Source organism: Lampetra planeri, chromosome 29 (assembly GCF_965212315.1).
Source record: "Lampetra planeri chromosome 29, kcLamPlan1.2.h2, whole genome shotgun sequence".
In the NCBI taxonomy this organism is placed as follows: Eukaryota; Metazoa; Chordata; class Hyperoartia; order Petromyzontiformes; family Petromyzontidae; genus Lampetra; species Lampetra planeri.
Window position 1 is genome coordinate 60,130 of NC_136135.1, and position 24,562 is coordinate 84,691.

General features: G+C 45.1%; 1 protein-coding gene across 2 annotated transcripts in view; it reads right to left on the bottom strand.

The window, feature by feature from the left end:
• Positions 1-666: 666 nt before the first annotated feature.
• USP2 (ubiquitin specific peptidase 2) overlaps positions 667-24,562 on the bottom strand; it is a 52,119-nt gene continuing 28,223 nt past the window's right edge. Inside the window, exons 5-13 of one of the 2 annotated variants that reach the window (XM_078607999.1) lie at positions 23,976-24,087; positions 20,114-20,227; positions 18,805-18,869; positions 18,235-18,338; positions 16,596-16,670; positions 16,272-16,350; positions 10,945-11,058; positions 8,945-9,065; positions 667-8,329 (exon numbers count right to left, since the gene is read on the bottom strand). In XM_078607999.1, the coding sequence (XP_078464125.1) occupies positions 8,248-8,329; positions 8,945-9,065; positions 10,945-11,058; positions 16,272-16,350; positions 16,596-16,670; positions 18,235-18,338; positions 18,805-18,869; positions 20,114-20,227; positions 23,976-24,087 (866 nt within the window). In that variant the 3' untranslated portion in view covers positions 667-8,247. Of the gene's footprint in view, positions 8,330-8,944; positions 9,066-10,944; positions 11,059-16,271; positions 16,351-16,595; positions 16,674-18,234; positions 18,339-18,804; positions 18,870-20,113; positions 20,228-23,975; positions 24,088-24,562 lie in introns of both variants that reach the window. The other variant, XM_078607998.1, reaches the window with a different exon arrangement.

A 24,562-nucleotide genomic window follows, 5' to 3' on the forward strand; every position in this document is an offset into this window, starting at 1 on the left:
GAAAGTGCAGAGCTCCAGTGGCTTTCTAATATCGGAAGACCCTTCTAGCCGGCCGCAGAAACGCATCCGACAGCGCGCGATGCCGTATCCATCTTTGTTCGGTGGCGAGCCAAAAGCCGCTGCGAGGATGCCCGGAGTATGCATGATAATGTATGCTCCTTGACGAAATCCGCAAGGTATTGTGGATCATTTGTGGCAACCACTTTGTGTGTAATGAGTGCGACCTTATAATGTATTCGTTCAGCAAACAGAAGCCAACGCAGCTCAGCGAGCACTGGACGGACATGGTCAGATCTTGCAGTACCTATCACGAGAAGTGCCAAACAATGTGTACACGCTGCAGCTTGGTAATGTTTTTGCCAGACGTCCCGTCCCGTAGAGTAGTGAGTTGCAATAATCGAGCCTTGTCGATACATGCCACCGTGTTGGCTATATCATGACTCAACAGTGGTCACACATGTCCTAGAGCCCTGATATGAAAATTGCAGCACGTCTGACAAACACACACATGTACCCCTATTGTATTTGGCCCTGGTTAATAGTTGTGGGTGCGCATTATTGGGATTTGGTGTGCTAGCAGATTTTCAAGCTTTTGTGAAAAAATGGACATGCACGTGTTTTGCAAACGGAGTTTGATGTGTGTGAAAATTGTACACTCTACACAAATAAATGTCAACAATTTATTTATTTATATATTTTAAATATACTTGCAAATCCTGCATATCTTTTAAAACATCGTATTTTGAAAACCAAGCGCATATACATTATATTAGCTCCCTTCCCACACACTCCCCAGAATGGTATGATGATGTATATTCATGTTTAAACCAAGTCACGGTTAAGCCTTGACACAGGCCGACGTTGATCTCACGGCTGCTTCTAAAACTGTGGTACAGCCATGAGCCCATGGGTGATGCACAATCTTCACGAATGGCTTTGGCCTGCTCAGATAAGAGCTTTGACCTCTCGACGATTTCAATATCCTGAAGCAAAAGCTTTGAGTTATGATGGAAGAGCCATAAGCCCCGTAAGCCGTGCTTCATGACTGCTGCTGCTGCTACGTAGAGGAAGATGCAATCCAAACCTGAGCTCTTGCAGATGCATGAACGAGTGTCCCCCCAGAGCCGTTCGACACGGGAATGAAATAAAATACAGCACGTAGTTTGCAGTGGTGCACAAATAAAAAAGGCTCACTCTATGCAACGTTATGAACTATCTTGAACAGAAACACCTTGTTGAAAAAAAAACTATGAGTTTTAAACTTCCTTAATGAGAGCTGTAAAATTAAGGTTAGGCGCTCCATAAACCCCTTAGTGACCTGATTCCCAATCACAACATTATTATTTTGCTTTGTAAAACAAAATAATAATGTTCTGTTTGGGCCAAGGCCCTTCAGAGTTGAGGCAGTGGTAACGACAGATTTGTAAAAGAAAAACAAATTGCTTGTGCTCCACTGTCAACAGTTCCTTGATTATGTTGTTAATTCTGCAATGGAGAGACATCAACTGGAACAAAGATGTAAACGTGTGAAATATGCCTGGGACAAAGTCTAAATGGGGCAACAAGTGCCTCTTTTGGGTGGTTGCTTCTTCAAATTGGGTCGTCCTTTGTTCACCTTTACTTCCAGTTACTTGGAATTAAAGCATAAAATATGAGCAAACTTTTGCAATATTTTTTCATTGAAAACCATATATGTAAAGGGAGACGACGGTACTTGAGTTTTATCCAACAGGACATTGTCCAAGACCAGCAGACTCCAATAAATGACAGCCTCTGCGTATCAATATCACAATACAATACCTTGCTGATCTCGTCTAAGAGCACAAACCATCACACAAACTCTGGTCATCCACGCAGCGGCTTCTGGCTCACCATCGAACAAAGATGGCCACTGCATCGTGGGCTTTCAGATGTGCTTCTGCAGCCATCTGGATCGATCTTCCTTCTGATATTAGGAAGCCACTGGAGCTATACACTTTTAAATCTAATTTTATTTTATTTAGAACTGCTTTTTGTGTTTAGTTTGTTGACCTTCCCTTGCACCTCCGATTAGCACGGTTGGCTATGTATGGTGCGAAAGAAGTTCAACGTACATACTTACTCTTGATGAGATACCAACTGAAGCAAACACTGGCAACCTAAGTGTACAGCTGGGTGACGCTGCCTTACAGATGGAGAATTCTGAACAATGATAATGAAAAGTGAACAAAGGTCTGAATGGGCCAGATGAAGCAGCAGAGCCGACCTTGGGTTTTAGGTCAGGGTTTGTCCTGGGGGCTGGTTTGTTAGAATTGGGGGAAGACCTAGTGTCCTCTGCACCCTAACCCCTTCACATCATTGCCAAATAATGTTTCACTTTGATCACTTTTCATTTCAGCGGCTGACTGCATAAAACACAAGTTATTGATGTTTACCTTTAACTTGCACTACTCTACACAACTCGAGGGTAGCTCCACTTAAGTGATTTGTTCAGCCGGCCACTGGTTTTACTGTTCACGACGCCGTACATTCACGAGTTACACGTTTTCATAACCGAGTGTGCATGTGCCGACGTGGACAAATCAAGAAAATCCCCATGCCTGTGGTGGTGGAAAACTGGACCACACCATCACCACAAAGCTGCTCTAAAGAACGATTGCACACATCCATCTCACGTTCACACATGTGGTGCGGGTGAACAATTGCAGCGTTAAAGGAAGGGGGAGAGGAGGGCGGAGGTGACAAGCAACCATGGGACATTTGTGGTCGGTGCTTCCTGATGCTGAAATGAGCAGAGGCATTGGTGCTCCTCTACGATTCACAGCACTGAGCAAGCGGTGGTGATTTTTTCCAAAGAGTAATACTTTTATCAACGCCGCAGGCATGATGCGCTCCGCAACCCCTAACCAGAAATTAAATTTGCAACTTTATTTTTGTGAGCTGCTTGCTCTACCCCAGAGCCACCAACAAGTTACAACCAATTGGGATGACGAATTATACTGTATTAATTTGGGAAAGCATAGTACTTTACTTACCGCCACCGTAAAGAATTGTGGGATTAGATGCCCTCTGTGCATGCCAAATTGCCTGCCCGTTGCCTATTTGTTCATACCTGCCATCACAGATGAACAAAGCGATGATTAGAAATAACTGGGGGAAAGAGCATCAAACCAAAACACTCGCGACAGAAGCGGGGTACACAGCAAGTGGGAGGAGGCGGCGATGGGTTTGGGATAGGGTCAAGGCCATATTGGCTGCACTGCCATCTTTTACAGCCACAGTATCCCACACTAAAGTACATCCATTTTCCATATAACACAATACTGTACTTCAGAGGTAAGATTTCCTTTTCAAATATCTAGTGCTTGCCAGAGCTTGGGGTGGGGGGCTACTGGTGAGTGGATGCCTTGGTGTCTCAATGGATGCACCAAAAGAAAAATTTTAAAAGCACAACATTGAATTATCACACAGCAATAAAAGTGGTATTATTAAAAACAATAATTAAAACACATTTGTTCAAACCCATTAATAATCCTGCAGAGTGCAACAACTAAGTTATGGTGTCGGGACTTACAGATACCTCAAGACACAACTGAAATGTTGGTAAAATTATATTATTATTTTCAAGGCTTTGGAATATGTGAATGAAATAACGCAGTTTTTTTCATTTTACCATGTCGGGGTTTGTTTCTACAACTGCCTGACACAGACAGGTGTTAATATTATTAACGTAATTGTTTCCCCATTCTGCCTGGGTAAAACTGTAAAGACCTAGACAGACACGACTAAAAGACATGCATTGTGATGTGAAATAGAAGCAAACCGTGTGTGGGTGAAGCGCACTAGAAAACCAAATGCCAACTTTACTCCTTACCCAAACCAACGAGCCAACCAGCCATGAGTACTGGTTTCCCTAGTAACCCTAACCAAGTCAAGTAGCCAGCGAGCCACGAGCACTATCTTTACTGCTAACCAACTAGACAACCACCGAGTGTGGCCCCCCAATCCCGCTGACCATCATGCTACCATGAACCACACGTCAACCTTTTAAAGTGTCCGTGCTCACAGTGCATTCATCGACATGTACTGCCCACAACCAATCTATTGAATTTTCAAATCCCTGTCAGAGGTCGACTTGGCTCATCATGCGTCCATTGTTTAAAAAAATAGTACTTATTTGTGAAAAGTCAACATTGGGTTGTGCTATAGAATTGCTCATAGTAAGGCAGAATTGCAAACACGAGCTTCGGGTGAAACAACCTAGTGCCTTCCTTCCAGTGCTCGTCTGCGACCACCATATTCACTTTAAGATGTTTCTTGTTCATGTTTTTGTTTGTTGCGGTTGCACCCGATTCAAGAGCCGAATGGCTCACAGGGCTACACCTAATAAATGAACATGAACCGTCTTTTGTTTTGCCTAGCAGACGTGGGACATGCCACGGAATTGATACCAATATTAAATGCCCCCTTATCTCTACCCACCAAAGCCTCACTCGCTTCATGTCTTTTTCAGGAAACTCCTGCTTTTGACGTTTAGTCGCTTTTTTGTTGAATAATTTTGTGTGCGGGAGGAATCCAGAGAAAGCCCACGCAGACAAGAGGATAACACGGGTTTAGCAGCTGACTTGCTCCCCTGCCTGACACCTTGTGGCCCCACAGGGTGGGAGTAGCTGTTTATAATCTGATAACGTGAGGAAGAATAAAGTTTTCACACTGATTTATTTTAAGTGTGTCTCCGCAAAACGTGAGACTTGAATACGATTAACGTACATTTTGTTCTAATCAAAAGTGCATTGTTTTACTTGATGGTGCTTAACCATAACAAGTATTAACTGCATTAATAAAATGCACCATTTGTTTTCTTCAAAACCATAGAGTATCTGCTTCCTATACAGTTTGTTACTACAGTAGAAAAGTGTTCTGGCTGGATGACCTGGGTGGGTTCCTGTCTGGCTGTGGTGCTGCACTCCCAAGTGCACGGTGACATCACCCGCGTCCCACAGCACCGAGCCGGTTCGTGCGTCGCGCCGACGTCACCCCCCCCACCATCCATTCCGGATGTGTATTCCAAACAAATGTGCGGGATACTCTATCGTGTTGTCATATCATCATCATACTCGATCATACTCAAACTAGAGCAAAGGGAGGAGGTGAGGCGGGAGATAGAGGTGTAGGGTGGGGAGATGGAGAAGCAAGAGACAGAGAGGCGCAGAGAGTGGAAGGGGATGAAGCGGCGATGAAAGAGGACGGCAAGAAGGGAAAATGAAAAGCAGTGGGAGAGACGATTAAGGAGAGGAAAGAGAGATTGAGATGGGAAAGGTCAGAAGTAGGGAGAGTGAGGGTGAGAAACAGGAAGAGGGATAGGGGGAGGGAAGTTGGTGAGATGCAGTGGAGGGAAGAATTAACAATAACAAAGCGAAAAATCGAGATAAATGTTGATGTACAGTTCTGAGACGGCAAGAAAGAGGGAGTAACAGGGCTCTATATACGAATAGAAGTTTTGCTGGCTGAGAGAGATTGACGGTCACATTCAAAGAACAGCTGGTTTGCCAGTTAGTCGTGAAATTAAATTACCACCAAGTGTTTACAATCATTTAACATTTCATTTATACTCTAAAGGGCACATTAGGCTCAGTCCAACTACACCATTGTGTTGTAGAATAGTTAAAAAAATACATTACCAAATTATGTAAGGGAACTAAAATAATATCATACAGTTTTTCATGAAGCCAGTGCCTGTGAGAGTTAGTATGAATGAAGAGGACATTCTCAATAAACTTCATACAGCAGCACCCGGCCTGGGCTCGCTAGACTCCTTCACCACTCAGCCCATGCAATTCTGGGCCTACCACAGACTGGCCCTTATTTACTTACTGCTGGAGAGTACTGTATGGTAACCATCGGTGCATAGAGTTCGACAAACAACTTTGAAAACAAAACAATCCATAAAAATGATGTCTGATGAGTTTGAATGGCGAAACCTGTCCAGTTTTACTGTATTGAACCAATGCCGATAAAATTATGCACTGCTTGCAGGCCATGTGATGTGTAAACAATACTTACATTATGTAGAGGGACAGATATGAGAAGTAGGCATATTGTCTGCTAAATAATTGTCTCTGAAATGCAGGCCTGTCTGCCAATTGCATTGGTAGTATGCACTGGGCCTCGTGAACTCTGTAATGATCCCACGGTAATGATACGTCTGCTTGTTCCGCAGTACAGAGCGATTGTGCTATCGGTATCTTGCCAAGAGATCATGAAGCAATTACTATTTAGAATTCACAGTGAACAGTACACCACCATGTTAGCACAAAACCTCTGGAAGATGACATGACATAAGTGCTTCTGATGTTCCCTCATTTGCCTTTTATGCACACTATGTAGGTGTTGGCGCTCCTTCTCACATGTCTTACTATGCAGGTGTTTGTTTGTCATGTAGCAATCGAAACGAGAAGCCTATAAAAGCTATGGTATCCAAAGCTGACCATCTGTGCCCACATGAAAAACCTGCAGACTCAATGCCTCTCAACACCACACTACCCACTCAGCAGCCCCAATGTCCACACTATATTAAATAATTACATTATATAGCGGATATAACGGCAAGAGGGCAAGTGCATTCGAGTTAGAGCGCACACACGCACCACACTCTTATCTACAATACTCATTGCGAAGCGCAGTGCGCAATACTGCCAGTTACATCCTGCAGTAAGACACTACCGCTCTGAGAAACATGACTGCTGCCAATCACAAAGGTATCCAGAGCCCAGGGGACAGGGGAATGGGAACAACATAGATATGTGCATTCTCCAAATTTCATTCCTGTTGTGCTATTGGTGCCAAGTTACGAGACCTACACATTAATATCCAGAACTCTCCATGAGCAAAGCACCACCTTATGTTAAAGAACGGTCTTCAACACAAGGTGGTGATGTCTTCAGATGTAGTTACATTCAGAACTTAAATACATCCGTAATCTATTGTATCGTATTGCCTGTATGGGAGAGAGGGACCCACGGGGCTAAGTTGAATGCAGAAATTTCTGTCAGAGCGGCAATGTTTCACTCCCAGCGAGTGGCGAAACAAGGCAACGAGTGCAGGGAAAGTCGCTCCGCACCTGAGGAACAACCCACCTCCCCAAGCCCAGGATGACTCTGGGGATTTGTGACGGACATTTCCAAATGAGGCGCTGCATAGCCCTGTTAACCAGAATCCCTGTGGACTGCATTTTGCTGTTGAGAAATGGTGCGATGCCAAGCTAGGAGCCAGGGAAGTGAGTGGTACACGCAATGTGGAAGTGAAACGCGACTCTTGGATTGAAGCGACGACAGCCACAGGTGTCGTATCCTTCCCTGCCAACGCCTGAGCTTCCAAGCCCTTTCGGTGTCTTTCGGACAGCCACTCACTCACTCTGCTTTTCTACCCTTTAGTGCAGTTCCATGCTCCATTCGTGCTTCACTAGCATGTCCGTAAAATTAAACACTGTTTAGTCAACCTTGAGTTCCAACGCTGCTGGAAGTGTGAGTCTGTAGCAGCTCAGTGCACTCCATGATCACAGTTTAATACCCACGGGCCTTTCAGAACTGTCTGTCAGTGCTGGGAAAGAGACCGGACGAAACCTCCCTGCCAAACTACATTCACCTCCTTAGTTCTGTTGGTTTTAATAATCTTACTGAGGGTAAATTACAGGATTGCACCATTTCGTGTGGTTAAGGGATGCGTTTTCTTTCGTGCTGCTTATTTGAAGCCTTAAAGTCACAAACGTTGCTGTGGAAGCAGTGCAAAAGCTCAGTTCCTGCCATCATTTAGACGCAACGGAGCGTGGCACGCTCTCCCCGTGTGATAAGGCCACAAGGACGGCCCACCATTTATCCCGGCCTTGGGGAGGGGTGGACACGTCTCTCCGGAGCATGGCCGAGGGTAGCATTTGCCGAGTGGGAGATCAGGGAAGGTGGTGAAGTCCGTGGCAGGTAGCTGTGTCCGTGGCTGTCAGTACTAGCAGCTGCGTCTATGGCATTGTGCCCATGGTGGGTAGCGCTGCCCATGGTGGGTAGCGCTGCCCTTGGCAAGTAGTGCTGTCTGTGGTAGTTAGCCATGTCCACGGTTGGTAGCAGTGTCCATGGCAGGTAGCGTTGTCCGAGTAGGTTAGTTGTGTCCATGGCGCGTTGCGGTGTCCATGGTGGGGAGTGGTGTCCGTGGTGGTTGGCTGTGTTCGTGGCAGGTAGTACTAGGCGTGGCGGGTAGCTGCGTCCATGGTAGGAGGTTTCAGAAACGCGACGTGGAGAGTTCGTAGAAGAGCACGTATGCCTCACTCGAGCGCACCTGACCTATGGACAGAGGGGTCACCCTGCCCGTGGTAGAGAGAACACAGCGGTGAAACACGGGGCGACAGTTCCTCGTACTCAATGCAAATAGATCTCCTGGAGTGTGCGCCATCTTTTCAGATCTCAGAAGTGAAGCAAAAGTGAGCTCGGGTAGTGCTTGTATGGGCAACCACCACTGCACATTGTAGGTTGTCATCGGGTTGTGGGAATACGTGGTGTACAGGAGAGGGCAATGCAGTAAAATCCAATTGTTGTACTGTGCTTCTATGCTGCCACAAGTTGATAAAAGACGCCCTGCGTGTGCATGTTGGCTGAATGGGGAGCGGTGGCTCAGCGGTTAGCGCGCTATGCTATGAACCCGCTGACCCGAGTTCGAATCCCGCTCATGGCCAACACAAATGACGATTATTTAAACCGGTCCTGGGCCTCCCCTAGGTCAACTCAGCTTCAAATGAGTAGCTGGTGCGGTGTGTAAACATCGCTACCAGGGAGACAAAGGCATGGTGCTGGTTACCCACCCCTTCCTGTGCTGTGCTGGCTTTCGTAGATGCTCGCTAACAGCACTTGCCTCAAAAGTTTGTTAAGGCTATATGTGGGATCATTGTATTTGTCTTTGTGCTGGCCACATGGCCGCTCACCGCGAGTCATTGTAGCAGTGCCACTCAGAGCTGCCCGGCGGCCGCCCGTATGCGATGTAGTGCCCGCCCATGGTGGTGCCCGAGTGGTTGGCCACGGCGTACAAGTTGTACACAGCAGACACTGAGAGGGAGGGCAAGGAGGTGTGGAGACATGGGAACAGTGTTGGTCATGCACACAGGGTGCGGAAAAGGTGGTGGCACCAATGAAGCAGCGTGGACGTGAAAAAATTAACCCGTAAAAACAAAGTTTTTCACTATAAATCCTTTATATGCGTGGCATCGATTTTATTTTATTATTCATTTCTGTTTTTCTTGAGTAAGAGTTTCATTTTTATCACATTGTTATTTTAAATTAAATATGAAAAAAAATATTTCATAAAAAGTGCAAAATTTTTGAAAAAATTTTCACGAAAATAAATTGTCACGCACAACGAGTCTGTGTGCAAAATGTCAGCTCGATTGGATCACGGGAAGTGGGTTAAAAAACGACCGAAAGATTTGCACGGTCGTAAGCGCGCAAGCAAGCAAGTGAACTTAATATGAAGGATTTAAAAAATTAACCCGTAAAAACAAAGTTTTTCACTATAAATCCTTTATATGCGTGGCATCGGTTTCATTTTATTATTCATTTCTGTTTTTCTTGAGTAAGCAAGCAAGCAAGCAAGTGAAATTAATATAAAGGATTTAAAAATGAAAGATCACCTCTTGACATGCCCCGTATATTCCCGAGGGCACTAGCGTTGACCCGTTTTACCACTTTCAAGAACCTGGCGGCTTCAATTTAACTGCTCTATAAATAGTCTCTACTGTACAGCGTGGGGGCAGAGATTTCATGCCATGTGGTTATTCAACATTTGCGTCATCATGCAACGGGCAGCTACAGTCCTCTCATCCTCTGGCTTGAGATGGCTGCCACCTATGGGTCAGATGATTGTCTGCCACAATTAGGCAATTGGTAATTAAATATTTAAAAATAATTTCCCTAAACAGTGTAAAATTTAGGAACATTTTTTTTCACGAATATTAATTGTCAAGCACAACGAGTCTGTGTGCAAAATGTCAGCTCGATTGGATCACGGGAAGTGGGTTAAAAAACGACCGAAAGATTTGCACGGTCCTAAGCAAGCAAGCAAGCACGCAAGCACGCAAGCACGCAAGCAAGCAAGCAAGTGGACTTAATATAAAGGATTTAAAAAGGAGCCTAGCTGAAGATCCTATGGCAGAACCTCCTGATTTTACACAATTCAGGTGGCAGTGGATGATCATAAACTGATTTAGGACTTCTGATGGGTGATGTGGATATCTGATGCACAAGTAGCGATTAAAAGACAATCCCATTTATAGACCAGATATTCAGTCACCATGTGCCACATCGTGGCAGCTGCCACTCAAGGTGCCCTTTCAAATGTGTCAGATATGATGTATCAGGTGTAAAGCAATGTGAGATGCCCCGGTGTAAAGGGGCTCTATCAAAAACAAGTAATTATTATAATAGGTTTGTCCCCTTTTTTCTGGCAACAAAACAAGTATTAAGATGTTAAAACACCAAACTGAAACCTTTAACAAGGAATCATGTCTGCATTAACCACAATACTTGTGGTCAGAATGCAAACAAAAACATACTCCGATAATATATGCAGCTGTTAGACCAGTGAACTCCTTTTGGCGTCTTCTGGTCAAACACCGTTTGAGACGAGGCTAAAAAGAAAGCTGTCTCTGGTGTGGACCAATCAGTTTCAAGGACAATGCATCTATTATTAGAGTAGATTTTTTGTTTACATTCTGACCACAATCATTGTGGTTAATGCAGACATGAATCCTTGTAAAAGGTTTCAGTTTGGTGTTTTAACATCTTAACACCTGTTTTGTTTCCAGAAAAAAGGGGAAAACCCTATTATCATATTTTGGTACTGGCAAAGAAGATCCCATGAAGTAATTATTGTCTGTTTTCGTAGCCGATGTTTCACGCTCGTGCGGATTGTTCCAGGGACTGGCCTCACCATTCTTGTCAGCAGCAAAGTTGCCTAGGTCGAGGTCTCGTAGGGGGAAGTCCACGAAGGTTGACAGCTTGCTGGTCTGGTAGCGGCGGGATGACTCGGAGAAACGCTTCAGGTCTGAAGGCGATTGCAGTTCAGGGATAACGCAACAATGCCTTTACAAAATCTTTATGCATCTCGGAAGCTAAGCAAGGATCAGTCTGGTTAATGTATGGATTGTAAACTGCCTGGGGACACCTGGTTTTGTAGGATTGAACTAGGAGGTGGCCAGCAGATCCAAGTATACCAATGAGTTATTGAATCTGCAAATCTTTTGAGCATCACCCCTCAAACACGTGGTGGGTTTTCTCTCATTTCCTCCCAACAAAAAGCTAAACACTCATTAATGAAACCACCACAAGACAGGATCCTCATTAAACGGGGTCTTTAGACTTGGGAAAGCTTCCCCAAGTTCAAAAATTGTCTTTTTATTCTAGCAAGCACTGCAGTACAGCACTTTCCTTAGGGAGCACTGTGGATGTGAGGGTTTCTAGGCAAAAGTAGCTACAGGGGAAAATAATAATGTGACAATGTGTCAAAATTTTGCAAGTTGCAATTTAGCTTTGATAACATAAGGCAAACACGTTTTGGAAGGCATATAAAGGGTTTACTCTAACTGTAGGTAGTGATCAAATAAAGTGACTTCTGAAGTAGTTCTGTGACATCATCTTCCAGGGCCGCCCAGGTAGTCCACTTCTATTTGTGAAAGTTATGAATGACAGAGACCCACGACACAGGTAGCTTTTACAAGTAGGACTATATGGGGGTCCGAATATAGAAAAACTAAGTAAATCCTACCAGGCAGCGTATTGAATAGGCACCAAAACCTTATAACGGAAAATGCAGAGTATTTCTATCGTATTATATTTGTTGCTGTTTGTTAAAAAATGTACAACATATTTAAAAAGTACTGAATATATCCTCAATTATAGATAACGTATAAAATTACTTAGTTAACATGTCCTTAATTATTTTTCTATTTAAGCTTTCGTGACTGCAGGGATTCATCTTATTGGTTCTTTCGGTAAAGTCACGTAGAAGGGAAATAATAAAGTAATAAAAAATCAAAAAAAAAAAGGATTTAACTTTTTATTATTTTATTATTTCCCTTCTACGTGATTTTACCGAAAGAACCAAGAAGATGAATCCTTAATTATTGTCAACATAATAAATCATGCGCAAAAACATATTAAATTGATACACTGCTATGTTACTACCTATGTTCACTTCTGTTTGGATTGAGTGTGCGATGCATTGCTGTGCTCTGGGTGCCACAGAGCCACCTTCCCTCCACGAATCAGGACGCCATCTCCATAGAGTAGCAGTGTGGGTATGGGGAACACAATCCTTAAAATAAGAGGCATTCGGCTGTGTTAATGGTGAAAAAACTTTGATTTTGTAAAATTATATATGACGGTTGTTCGTTTGGGATGATTTACTTATGCAATGCTGCTTGTGGTCGTGTAGGCCCTTGTCTACAACCTGTTTTACAGAATATTGACCTGGGATTGGAGTGTTCTGCTCAGCTGACTGCAGTCTCCTGCATCCCCTCAGATTCTGGGCCTGGCTAACTGCAAATCCCTGTCTGCGATTTCTGACATTTATCGCTCCATACACTTCAGTCGGGCTGTGGCTGAGGTAAGTTGTATATTTATGTTATGAATTATGTTAAGTAAATGTTAGTGTGATTTTGCATGCAAGTATTTGTGCAAGAGTACGTGTGTGGTGGTCTCGAGGGGGCCACGGCGGTGTGGAGACAGTGCCGTGTGAGGGGTGGCACTGTAAGGGCGGAGCCCGGGTGTCGCTGTGAAGGGGGTCGCGTCAGGACGTGACAGCAGGTAAACCCGGGAGGGCACTTGACCGGACGAGGGGGAGGCAGGGAGGCCCCCAGTCGGGGGTGAGAGGATCACGTGATGGGGATCCAGAGTCCCCACGAGGGTTCTGGAAGGGGGGCGTGGCCAGGGGCGGGGCCGGCCACGCCAGGGGAGTTATAAGCGGGATCCCGATAGGGATCGCGGCGTTCTACTCTTGGAATGAAGTCGCCGTCCTCAATCCTCGGTCTCCGGGCTTCACGCGTGGACCAGGCAGCCAGTCAGCTGCCCTGGTCCGACTTTAGAATTGTCTCTCCGAGTGACAGTTTAGGGAGCTGTGGTGGTCTCCACCCTATGCTGTTATCCTATTAGAATTACCCGTTGTGTTAAATAAACGTGTTGCCTCCAAGTACAAGTGTGCACCTCAGTCAACACACTACACGTGAAATCATTCGAGTGTGTTACTTTGTGCGCAAATGTCTTTATGTGCGTGTGTGAGAGTGTTATTTGTGTGTTTATCTATCGTGTGCCATGTAAGTGTAAAGACTGTGTCAGCAAGTCTCGATGTGAAGACAGGGTGTCAGAGGCTGGATGTAAAGACAAGCCGCCAGCAAGTCTGGAGGGTCTTGGTTGGGAAATCCCCCAGAGTGTCCAAAAGAGACAGCTGGGGAAATTCCCCCAGAGAATCCACGAGGATAAAAGCAGGGCCAGGAGGGATGTTTGAGGCTGCGGAGGGGGACTTGGGCCGTCGTCGTCGCTGTCTGTTTGGTCATAAAATCTCCACGTCAGCATTAGCTCATGACGACGTGGTCCTAAGCTACAATTACGTGCAATAAAAAAAACCTCTAAAGTTCGAGTCGGGAGTCGTTACATAAGTAGTAATAAGTATTTGTTAACAATCTGTTAAAAGGCTATATTGGGAAGAATGTTTTTGTATATTTGTGACAGTGCATGACTGTGTGTGGAGAGTATTCGTATGCGATTGTGCATGCGTTTGTTTTGTGTTAGTTGTGCATATTTGTGAGAGTGTATGGTTGCATGAATACTGTGATAGTGTGTGCATGTGTATGTGTGATAGTGTATTTGTGACAGTGCGTGTTTGTGTGCATGTTTGTCTGTGTTTGTGAGAGCGGGCGTGCCTGTACGTAAGTAATGGCAAAAACAGGACCCTGCGAGGTGGGCTGGTAAGAACGAATAACCAAAGAATATAAACATAATGTATTATTACACTTGTTTAGCCAGGAAAGCCCCACTGAGTCTAAAGGTTTTTGTAGGGTCCTGCCAAGTGTTTGCAGTAGGGGGCGATGTTGCTACACCGAATCGGACGATACGAAGGGAGAGTGTGAGGCCTAGTTCTAGGCTTTAGGCCTAGCTGTAGGCGTTAGGCCGCTGTGAGTTAATTTGTAATTTAAATGTTTTAATTATTCATGTAAAAGCTTTAAATGTAAATGTTTCTATTTAAAAACATCAGGGAATGTAACATTGTAAAACATTAACTCCCTTTCACACACGCGGAGGTACGATACGAAGGGAGAGGTTGAGGCCTAGTTCTAGGCTTTAGGCCTAGCTGTAGGCTTTAGGCCGCCGTGAGTTAATTTTAAAATTAAATGTTTTTATTATTTATGTAAAAGCTTTAAATTTAAATGTTTCTATTTAAAAGCATCAGGGAATGTAACATTGTTAAACATTAACTCCCTTGCACACACGCGGGGGTACGATACGAAGAGAGAGTGATAGGCGTAGTTCGAGGCTTTAGGCCTAGCTGTAGGCTTTAGGGCGCTGTGAGTAAAATTTGAATTTAAAAGTTTTAATTAAAAGCTATCTCAGGGAATTATAAGGGAATGTTACACTTGTTTAGCCAGGAAAGCCTCATTAATTTAAATGTTTTAATGAAAAGCTATCTGAGGGAATTATAAGGGAATGTTACACTTGTTTAGCCAGGAAAGCGTCACTGAGTCTAAAGGTTTTTGTAGGGTCATGCCAAGTGTTTGCAGTAGGGGGCGATGTTGCTACACGGTCGGACGGACGGTCGGACGGACGATATAATCTATTGTAGGCTGGTCCACTTCGTTCCTACCAGTATTAAGGGTGGCCCTGACTATTCATCATGGCAAAATTAAGGGTGGCCCTGACTGTTCACGGAAATGTACGCAATACCGTTGTGTGAACCCGGTAGGGAATCGGAAATGTGACAAATCATGGACTACGCAATTTTTAATTGCACAAGCTGTTTGGTACCCGGGGCACTGGTCTGAAGTTCTCACCTGGTAAAGCAAAATAAACTCCACTAAAAACATAGCACAAAATATTTCCTTTGCGAAGCATTTAGACTTTGACAGGAAATAGCGGTAGTGATTTTGAAATTTGACAACTCAGGCCCAAATGCCTTCACAGCAGTTGACTCGTCACACACTAATTGGCCGTTCTCTTACCTGCAAACCTGCAGGCAACGTAACGTCAACAACAGTTTGTAGCCTTCAGGGAGTGTGCGACATGCCAAAAATGTGTCACACGTTCTCAAAACAAGACGTGATTGAAGAAATAAAAGCACTTTTACTTTAGATGGGGTTTTTTTAATCACCTCAGTTTAAAAATTGGAAGCTGCAGGAATCCATACTCTCTGGTTCTTTCGGTAAAGTCACGCCACAAACCCCTCCCCCCTCTCCCCCCGTGCCAGCCCCCACCCATCCCTGCATGCCACAAAACCTCCCCCCCTCTCCCCCGTGAACTTCTGCAGCCACGACTCGACAAAACTCCCCCCCCTTCCCCGCCTATATAAAGCTACAACAGCAGATAATTTTCTCACCTGATGACGGACGTCGTGTTTCTTTTATTATTTTTTATATCTACGTGACTTTACCGAAAGAATCAGAGAGTAAGTTTAAATACCTGAGAAAATGAGGCATCAATAAACAGCTGATACAAGCAGCCTGATCTTCTATCTGGCCAGTTGGCTCAGCAGTAGATTGAGTGGAAGGTTGCAAGTTTAAATCCTGCTTAGGAATTAAATCAGCCTATAATTCCTTTGGGGTCAAGAAAATAAGTACCACTTTGTGGGGAAATCCACAGTGTTTGTCCTATGGCAAGACTCAGTCCATCACAGGAAAGAGGAATCTCCAACACTGGCTCAGGGCTGTAAACAGATGGGAACCGCCTCAATGCTCACGTGAACAGGGAATCACTTTTTGATCACCTAAATGCAGAATACAGAACATTTGATATTACCACGGTAACATAATGCATAACAATATATACAGGCTATTGTGCCTCATTGAAGGGCTACTGCCCGAAATGGTAGCCGACTCAGCATCTCTATGTTAATGATGGTGGACATTTGTTTAACTTGGCTTGAACACCACTGCCAATTCAGTCCCTTATTTATGGATGTATTTAAAGCCACAGCTGAGCGCATTTCTCTGGAGCTGGCCATGGTACAAGGGCAATATGGCAACTGAGATGAGTGGTAATTGCAAAGGATACGTAGGACGAGGATTTTGGGAAACTTCTGGATGGTGAACTTCTTAGTGCATTTCCTCCGCGCCTTGCAACGCGAGCATGTCTGTATGGGATGGGGTGGAACCGAGAAACAACGATCAGTGTCAAATGTTAAAAAAACCCATTGGGAACTTGTTTCATTAATCCAGAGACCACAAATAGTATTAGATTTAAATATCTTGACAATAATTTAGACTGAAAATGAACCTAAACCAGGGGTGTCCCAACATTTTGCTCCGAGGGCCAAATTTACTAAAATATGATACCTACATCTAGATTACGTTCGTGAATGATTTCATTGCCACTCACCGGTCTTTCGTCTCCATCCAGGACCTCCTCCTTGGTGAAGAGCCGTATGCAGTCGACGAGGGAGCAATCGTATGACTTCTGTGGGCAAGCAGGGAACAGATCAGGGCAGAGAAGAGCACATAGGGGGGAAGGGGCAGCCCCAAAAGGCATCTACCACAGCCTGATTTGCAATCTCAATATCACTTGAACAATACCACTTTTAACGAGACTAAATAGATTTATAAATGTATTTTCTCTGTGATTATTTTATCGTGTTACGTGCATCTTTTTCCCGTTAATCAAGTATTCTTTTTTTTTCGAAGTAGCGGGGTATTATTTTCATATTTTTTGTATGGAACTGGGAAATTGATGTGCTGCGTTGTGGGATGCAATTGCATGAATGACGCTATATAAAATAAAATTATTATTCTTATCAATAATAAAACCATGAATCTGCTCAACATAACAATCTCATCTGCCCTCTCATGTAATGGCTATATGAATAATCTGGCTAAGGAGGCATCGAAGAAGCATAGTTTTTTTTCCATACTAATGTCTTCTTTAACTCTAAACAATTATTACTACGAAACAAAGCACACATTGTGCCTTAGTTGGATACTGTTGTCATATCTGGGGTGGATCACCTGGTTCTTACCTCACTGCACCTGAAATAATTCAGAATAAAGCAGCTTGGGTGGTTGATCATCCAGCATTCACCAATTCACTCAATCACTCTTCTGTCACTATTTCCATAGTTACTTTGCCCGAGAACTTCACTCATTGATTCCTCCACTCATGTTGAGGAATCGGTCTAAAAGACTAAACCGTTTTACCTCATCCATACTGTGTTCAACCACCACACCGCAGGTAACAACACTTGTAAACTAAAATAAAACTAAAAACTTTTTATTTTACTAGGTCAAGGCCCACACAGCTATACACCTCTTTTCAGAAGCGACCGGGCCACAAAGGATACCCCCAATGAATTGTCTTATCATGTGGAAATTTATACCAGCCAAATACTCTAAACCACATGTTTCTAAATGTGGAGTGAAAAACCGAAGGACCTGGAGAAAAATCCACACGACAACGAGAACATGCACACTCCATATATACAGACTTCAGGGTCGGGATCGATTCCACGACCTTATGTATACCTGCTGAGGTAGTTAACATCTCGCCACCACGGCACCCCTCTTTTAATGCTACTTCCCTCGCACTGCTCCACTTTGAAATTTCCTCCCATCATGTATTGTCCCGCGCTCTTATTACAAACGTGCTTCTTCAAAACACGTGTTGCCTCATCCACCACAATTTTGATAAGTGCTTTTTTTGCCTGTGCTCAGAAATTATTTTATGAAAAAAATACATTTATCCTCCCTTTTAAATGAAAATGTCAGCTGAAAAACAAACATTTTAAACACATAGATGCCATCTGTAACAAGGTTGTGTGTACGGTGGCTGTGTGATGCAAGTTGGGAACTCTTGTGCAATGACGTTGTTACAGAGTAAGGAAGTGAGGTCACATGCCGCAATGACATTACTAGAGTAATGTTGACAAAAAACATTTATCCTTTTTTTTCATTAACAAAGCTTCTAACAGCTTGTGACACAGCCTATAAACAGCGTATATATTCGTTTTCTACTACTCCTCACTGACCTGCGAGATGGGTAGCGAGAGGTCCCAAAAGGGGTCAAAAGTCGTCGAGCAGAAGTCGCAAGTGCTGCACTTGAGCGAGCTCTTTAGCTGCCCCACGAACAAGTCTGTGAAGCGGAAGGCAGCAAGAGAAAATGCAAAGCAATGCTTGAATCACTTAATGATTCTTGTAGTTAAGTCAACATTATTTCCTGCTCCTGTGAGCATTGTGGCATTGGCACTCATTTCCTTTTTACGGCCCAGCCAGTGGTGAAACTTCCGTATTCGTATGGTGAAGACGAGTCAATTCATAGGACAACCATTGTTGACTGTCCCACACAATCGTATTAATTTTGCTGGCCCCAGAGGGATGATGTGCTGAATCCACTCCCATTCAGGATTTGAACTACCAACCTTCCGATTGTGAGCCACATGGTCTACTACTGAGCCACCTTGGCAGATCGTGACAATATAATTTCTTGAGGAGTGAATTGTTACACTTCTTCTCCACAGTCTATAACATCACAGATGTGATAGTTGCAAATTATTTGTGGTGTGAAGATGCAGATGAAACCCCATCCATCCTGCGCTCACCTACAATCTTGCTGTTCTCTTTCTCTAGGTACCTTTTCCACATCCTCTTTGCCTTCTCATCATCACTGTGGTGGGAGAACAGGGAAACACGGTCAGGCCCAGATTGCCAGGCACACACTAAAAATCCAGTGCATTTGAAGCAAGGGTGGGTGGCAGTGTTAACAGAGTGTGGCGATGTTCAGTATGGCGGTGTTAAGAGTTGTTGCGCGTGACTGTGTTGTTGTGGCGCACGTGGCGGTGTTGAGTTGTTGCACGTGGCTGTGTTGTTGTGACGCACGTGGTGGTGTTGAGTTGTTGCACGTGGCTGTGTTGTTGTGGCGCACGTGGCGGTGTTGTTGAGAGTTACTGCGCGTGACTGTGTTGTTGTGGCGCACATGGCGGTGTTGAGTTGTTGCACGTGGCTGTGTTGTTGTGGCGCACGTGGCGGTGTTGAGTTGTTGCGCGTGACTGTGTTTTTGTGGCGCACGTGGCGGTGTTGTTGAGAGTTACTGCACGTGACTGTATTGTTGTGACGCACGTGGCGGTGTTGAGTTGTTGCACGTGGCTGTGTTGTTGTGGCGCACGTGGCGGTGTTGTTGAGAGTTATTGCACGTGACTGTATTGTTGTGACGCACGTGGCGGTGTTGAGTTGTTGCACGTGACTGTATTGTTGTGACGCACGTGGCGGTGTTGAGTTGTTGCACGTGGCTGTGTTGTTGTGGCGCACGTGGCGGTGTTGAGTTGTTGCACGTGGCTGTGTTGATGTGGCGCACGTGGCGGTGTTGTTGAGAGTTGTTGCGCGTGACTGTGTTGTTGTGGCGCACGTGGCGGTGTTGTTGAGAGTTGCTGCGCGTGACTGTGTTGTTGTGGCGCACGTGGCGGTGTTGAGTTGTTGCACGTGGCTGTGTTGTTGTGGCGCACGTGGCGGTGTTGTTGAGAGTTACTGCGCGTGACTGTGTTGTTGTGACGCACGTGGTGGTGTTGAGTTGTTGCACGTGGCTGTGTTGTTGTGGCGCACGTGGCGGTGTTGTTGAGAGTTACTGCGCGTGACTGTGTTGTTGTGACGCACGTGGCGGTGTTGAGTTGTTGCACGTGGCTGTGTTGTTGTGGCGCACGTGGCGGTGTTGAGTTGTTGCACGTAACTGTGTTGTTGTGGCGCACGTGGTGGTGTTGAGTTGTTGCGCGCGACTGCGTTGTTGTGGCGCACGTGGTGGTGTTGAGTTGTTGCACGTGGCTGTGTTGTTGTGGCACACGTGGCAGTGTTGTTGAGAGTTGCTGCGTAAAGCTGTGTGACTCCCCAAGGTTATGGTGCCCAGAGAGCAAACTTTACCTGTATGAGTCAAGGTCATCGCTGATGGGCTGGCGGGGTCGGCTCAGCACGCGGTTCACCTCCCCGTGCAGCCCATCGAGCAGGAAGCGCAGGAACTCCTGTGCATCCTGCTGGCTGTGGTGGGAGCGGGGAGGGGCACAAAGAACACCCGGCTACGTCACGCGCTTTGACAACAGACGAGGAGCAGACTGCGTTCGCCGTGGACGCGTCACTGCGGTGAAACTGCTTCTTATGGCGATGATGATGGTAACGGTCACCGTGCTCATGATGAGAAACATGTCTAGAGCAAGATATGGTTGCACTCTTGAAAGCAATCGGTATTGTGACAGTCATCATAATCAACACTATTACCACTATTAAAATAATCATTTATTAAATTCATAATTCGTCTCCATCATAACAACTTTAATCAATGATGACCATTTGTGGGCAAAAGCCGGCGCTCAGTTGGTATTGATGCTTAAATCATCAACTGTGCATTACTCCTCTTAACAGACAACACTGGAGCAGCTGAGGCCATTGTCTGCTCTTCACTGCGGATGCAGTTTGTGTTTTGGTCCTGGTCCGGATAGCTCCACTTTCTGAGGTTTGCCTTGCAATAGCCAACACTTGTATGCAGACGGTTCAGGTATTGCCTGCAGATTGCCTCTGGTTCTTGCTACTTACACTCTCATCTTAGCAGCTGCTGATTCAGCTCATGGTCGTGCATTTCACAGTTGCAGCCATGTGTTCTCCGCAATGAGCTGAGAGGTTCCATGGTGGTGATAAAACTATTACGTGATTAAACTGGCAGCAGGTATATGCTGGTAGAGTGGATGCTTTGGGTTCGTGGCCTGGTGCAACCATTGTGCCCAGCTAGCGATGTCTTGCCTCACGGCAGATGTGGAGTGTACGGTCACAGGAAGTTCCTGTTTTTTGATGCTAATGTTGGTCACGTGACCAGGAAGTGACGATGTTAGATTTCCACTGTACCACGCGGGCGTCAGCCATTACACAGATAAGTCAAGATGGCGGCACGCATCGCATCTCAGTGAGACCACAGCCGCACTTGTCCATTGTGGGAGCTTAAGAAGCATTATCTGTAAGTTGTTTATATTCCTATAATATTGGAAATGCTGTTGTAATGTTGGAATGACCGTTATAGCAATGTAAATGCCTTTATGGTGCCGTTAAGTTGTTGTAGTAAATACGAGGCCTAGTTAGTAACGAAGCCTGTGACTTTCCTTATTGTGGATGTTACTTGTGATTTAGTAGGTCGAGTCAGACTTGTGCCTATGTTGCGATCCTGAGAGTGATGACGAAGTATCTCATCCACAGTTTAGTGTTAAGTGTAATGCTGTACATTTGGGGTGCGGTGGGATGAATACACGAGGTGCCTGTATGCAACGCACCAGCTTGTGCCTTTGTCTAATTGTTCAGGGGTAATGTGGGGGCCTGGTCCTTCCAGGATCTATTGTTATCTAAGACAATGTTCTGATGCTGTGGTGTTCATTGTGTGGGTGTTTCCGGATTATAACAGATGCCGTATCTGTGTTTTCTCACCAGTTTTACCTGTTACAATCAATAAATGACGATCGGAGTTGGACGGTCATCCTGGCTCCGAGGGTTTATTGAACACATGGTTATCTACTCGACTAGCGGTGCAACGCAGCGCACGGCGAGGCCGAGATAAGCGACCATTCTTCTGATTGTCCAGGTGTGATGTCAGCCAAGAGGTAAAGGCTGTCTACATTGGTTGGCTTGAGAAAACCAGCAATACTTCTGCAGCAATCGAACACCGGGCCGATCTTTTTAAAACGTACGGACCTCTACCATGCAGGGCACACGTACTCCGCTGCCGAGCAGCAGAGAGCCACCACCATTGATATGAGTGGAGATGTATATGATCCCCATTTTGCGATGACCATTTTCTGGATGATGTGACATTGTGAGTTTACCTTCGCCCTGGTTTTCTCAATATGTGCCTTGTATGTCAGAGATTAGTTGAGTATTAAACCAAGGCCGACGGGATGTTAGCAGTGGGCTAGTTTAAACCATGAGATCGTGTGTTCCCGCTTCACGTCCCTTTCTCTTAGAAGGCGCATACTTGGGTCTTCAACAGGTTGGCTCAGAGTTGGTTTTCCTCGTCGTATGCTGCACTGTCTTTTTCGATGTGTGTGTGTTCATGTTACTTCTAGAGGTAAATACCTAATTTGTTTGTTGTTAAATATTCCTGAAGGACCCTGTACTCATTCTCTACAATACTGACGTTTGTGTTGTTGCTGTGCTCACGCACCACGGATCTCCTTAATAAAATAAACAGGATCATCCGTGTAACAAATAAAAACAAACAATCTAAACTAATGTTTGTTAATGTTGCCTTCAGGGTAATTTTGAGAGGTGATGAAAGTCCTTGCATTGGGACTGTTACGCAGCGGTCGTTCACGTAAATTAAACTTCTGGTGTCTGGGTAGATTGGAAGTAATGGTGCAAGCACACTGCTTTGTGGAAGACCATTTCTCTGTCAGTATCAGCACCTTTGCTTTCCATTCATTTCCCCGAAGAATCGTTGGTTCTCGAGTAGAGTCCGGATGAATTCGGTTAGATGTGTAGAGACGTTGATAGAGTCACTATGGCGTGTGCACCATCTATGGTCACAAGCCTGTAACTGTGTCTTGTGCCTCTCTAGCACCGGCGTAGGTATGGCAGGGAAGTGGACCCTAGAGGGCATGGTCCCGTTGACGGGCAGAGAGAGGGTACGTGAGAACATGACCATCTGGGTGAACCCGAGAGGGCACGTGACCAGCATGGGGTAGCAAGGGGGCCCAAAGGGGGCTTGAGGGACACGTGATGCTGACTCCAGACCCTTCTGGAGAGATCCAGAAGAGGGCGTGGCTGGAGGCGGAGCAAGGCCACGCTCGGCAGCATAAGAGGGATGGCCCGAGAGCAATCGCGGCTGTCGTCTAGAATCAACCCGCCGTGCTACGTCTCTTCGGTCGTCGGTCTTCATGCTCGGGCATCGTGGGTGAGTCTATGTATGTGTGTGTCAGTCGATGTATGTGTGTAAGTCTATGTGTGTGTGTAACTCCATGTGTGTGTGTAAAGTCGATGTCTGTGTGTGTGAGTCCATATGTGTGTGTGTGTAAGTCGATGTGTTTGTATGTGTGTGGGTCGATGTCTGTGTGTGGGTCGATGTCTGTGTGTAAGTCGATGTGTGTGTGTCTTTTTCGCCCGGGCAATGCCGGGTACTTCCCGCTAGTGTCATATAAATACTTTCTCAAGTCATTTCAAAAGCCACTTTATCCACATTAGGGGAAAACATTTACCTGCCCAGCAAAAAGATTTAGTCACAGATCAATAAATCCAACATTTTTTATTCTCACACCTGGAATAAGCAAATTAGGGTAAAAACTAACTTAAGTTTTTTTTTTATATATACAGTCTATGTTGACTGAGCTGGGATCACCAGCTCCCTAGTAATGAGAAGGCAGTACAACCACTTTATTTGGTGATACTGCATTGACCGCCATGCACAAGCAAAGTTAACAAAACTCAACATGCTTGTGAAACAAACTGGCTTTAAAGGAAAAAATATAGGTACTTAGGCACTGATTTGGGCAAAGGTGCTTCTTTATGAAAGCAACCTTTTGGGCATTGGCCATTCTTCAAAAAGTAGGGACTATTACATATATGAAGGGCCATTTCCTAAATCGTCACCTATTTATATGTATTTTCATTTTAAGGGAGTATTATTGACGAATCAGTATAACCACAGGTGACTAAAACTGTGAATAAATCACACCCAGCATATCAGCATTGCTGGCTCGGTGCTCTGAAACCACGTGATTCCTCCGCGTGACGCGGCCTCCTGCTGGTCACTCACTTGTAGCCCATGAAGCGGGGCGCGTACTTCTGAATCTGCGTTTTGAAGGCTTGGGGACTGACCGTCTCTGAGCCCGTGCTGCTCCAGAGCGCCTGCAGCAGCCGGGCAAACTCTGCTCACGTGCAGCAAGCACACAGAGAAGACACACACATTCGCTCATTTAGTCACTCACCCACCCACCACTCACCCAATCACCGCACTGCGTGTCAAAACACTTGTTCTTCTGCTTGTTTTCCCTCGCACTGCTCCACTTTGGAATTCCCTGCCATTGTTTAATTTCCTAAGCTCTGATAAATAATCGTGCTCAATAAAAAAAAACCTGTTCACTTATATCTATCCATCACACATCTCTCCATCACACAATGTCTTTCAGAGGTACTCCCAATGTCATGCACGAAGATTACTTGGTCACACTCAGTTATACATTGTGCACCCTTGACAGTGTCCATGTCAGGCAGGGTCTCCTAAAACTGGACTTACAAGTCCCACGTTAACTTAACCATGTGTGAATCATACATGTTATAAGGTGCACTCTTTACTAAGCACGTAAGTACCAATGCTGAAATTCACCATGACTCAATGACATA